This window comes from Biomphalaria glabrata, chromosome 4 (assembly GCF_947242115.1).
Source record: "Biomphalaria glabrata chromosome 4, xgBioGlab47.1, whole genome shotgun sequence".
NCBI classification, from domain to species: domain Eukaryota; kingdom Metazoa; phylum Mollusca; class Gastropoda; family Planorbidae; genus Biomphalaria; species Biomphalaria glabrata.
The window spans coordinates 7058668-7060038 of record NC_074714.1 but is presented as its reverse complement, the minus strand read 5'-3'; the positions used below and the strand labels follow the sequence as shown (position 1 = coordinate 7060038).

The window sequence follows — 1371 nt, the reverse complement described above, 5'->3', positions numbered from 1 at the left end:
AAATCCCAGTCTTCACCAGGATTCGAACCCCGGACCTTGGTTCAGCGCTTTACCGCTCAGCCTCCGTGCCTCCGTATAAATGAGGTACAGTCTTATCAAAAAGTATTTGTAATGGTTTTTTTTTTCGTTATTTGGATTCTAAACACTCGCATGAAGTACAAAATACAAAGTAGAGCAACTAAGAAACAAGGGACCTAACTCTGTGAACCGTTGGACATGGCTCTTAAAGTACAGGAAGTTATGAAACAATGTTTGATGTTGGCCTTGTTCTTCTGTCACTCATGCCTAATTTCTTCGGAAACTTATGTTTACTAGAGTATAAACATTTGTGTCAACTTCCGCCTCCTCCTCACAATCATCATTTTACTCTTCTTCCTCTTTCTGCCCTCAATCTTATTCCCTTTCCTCTTCCTACTTTCCATCATTATCATCCTTTACTATCTCCTCTTTTCCACATCACCCCCTCACACCATCATTAGCCTCATTAATGTCATCATTATCGTCCATAGCGTCATCCTCATTATCCTCGTCCCTAGCGTCATCATCATTATCCTCGTCCCTAGCGTCATCATCATTACCCTCGTCCCTAGCGTCATCATCATTATCCTCGTCCCTAGCGTCATCATCATTACCCTCGTCCCTAGCGTCATCATCATTATCCTCGTCCCTAGCGTCATCATCATTATCCTCGTCCCTAGCGTCATCATCATTATCCTCGTCCCTAGCGTCATCATCATTATCCTCTTCCCTAGCGTCATCATCATTATCCTCGTCCCTAGCGTCATCATCATTATCCTCGTCCCTAGCGTCATCATCATTATCCTCGTCCCTAGCGTCATCATCATTATCCTCGTCCCTAGCGTCATCATCATTATCCTCGTCCCTAGCGTCATCATCATTATCCTCGTCCCTAGCGTCATCATCATTATCCTCGTCCCTAGCGTCATCATCATTACCCTCGTCCCTAGCGTCATCATCATTATCCTCGTCCCTAGCGTCATCATCATTATCCTCGTCCCTAGCGTCATCATCATTATCCTCGTCCCTAGCGTCATCATCATTATCCTCTTCCCTAGCGTCATCATCATTATCCTCGTCCCTAGCGTCATCATCATTATCCTCGTCCCTAGCGTCATCATCATTATCCTCGTCCCTAGCGTCATCATCATTATCCTCGTCCCTAGCGTCATCATCATTATCCTCGTCCCTAGCGTCATCATAGTCCTCATCATTATCCTCGTCCCTAGCGTCATCCTTATTATCCTCATTCCTAGCGTCATCATTGTCCTTAGCATTATCCTCCTCATCTACATTATTATCTTCCCAAACAGCTTTACCATCTACATGTTCATTCTTCTCATCACTCATCAT

At 44.4% G+C, this 1371-nt stretch overlaps 1 protein-coding gene across 1 annotated transcript; it reads right to left on the bottom strand.

Annotated features, from left to right (window-relative positions):
* Window positions 1–456: 456 nt before the first annotated feature.
* LOC106051549 (putative surface protein SACOL0050) lies at window positions 457–1371 on the bottom strand. Its single transcript, XM_013206743.2, has one exon. The coding sequence runs from the start codon at window positions 1369–1371 to the stop codon at window positions 457–459; it is 915 nt and encodes a 304-aa protein (XP_013062197.2).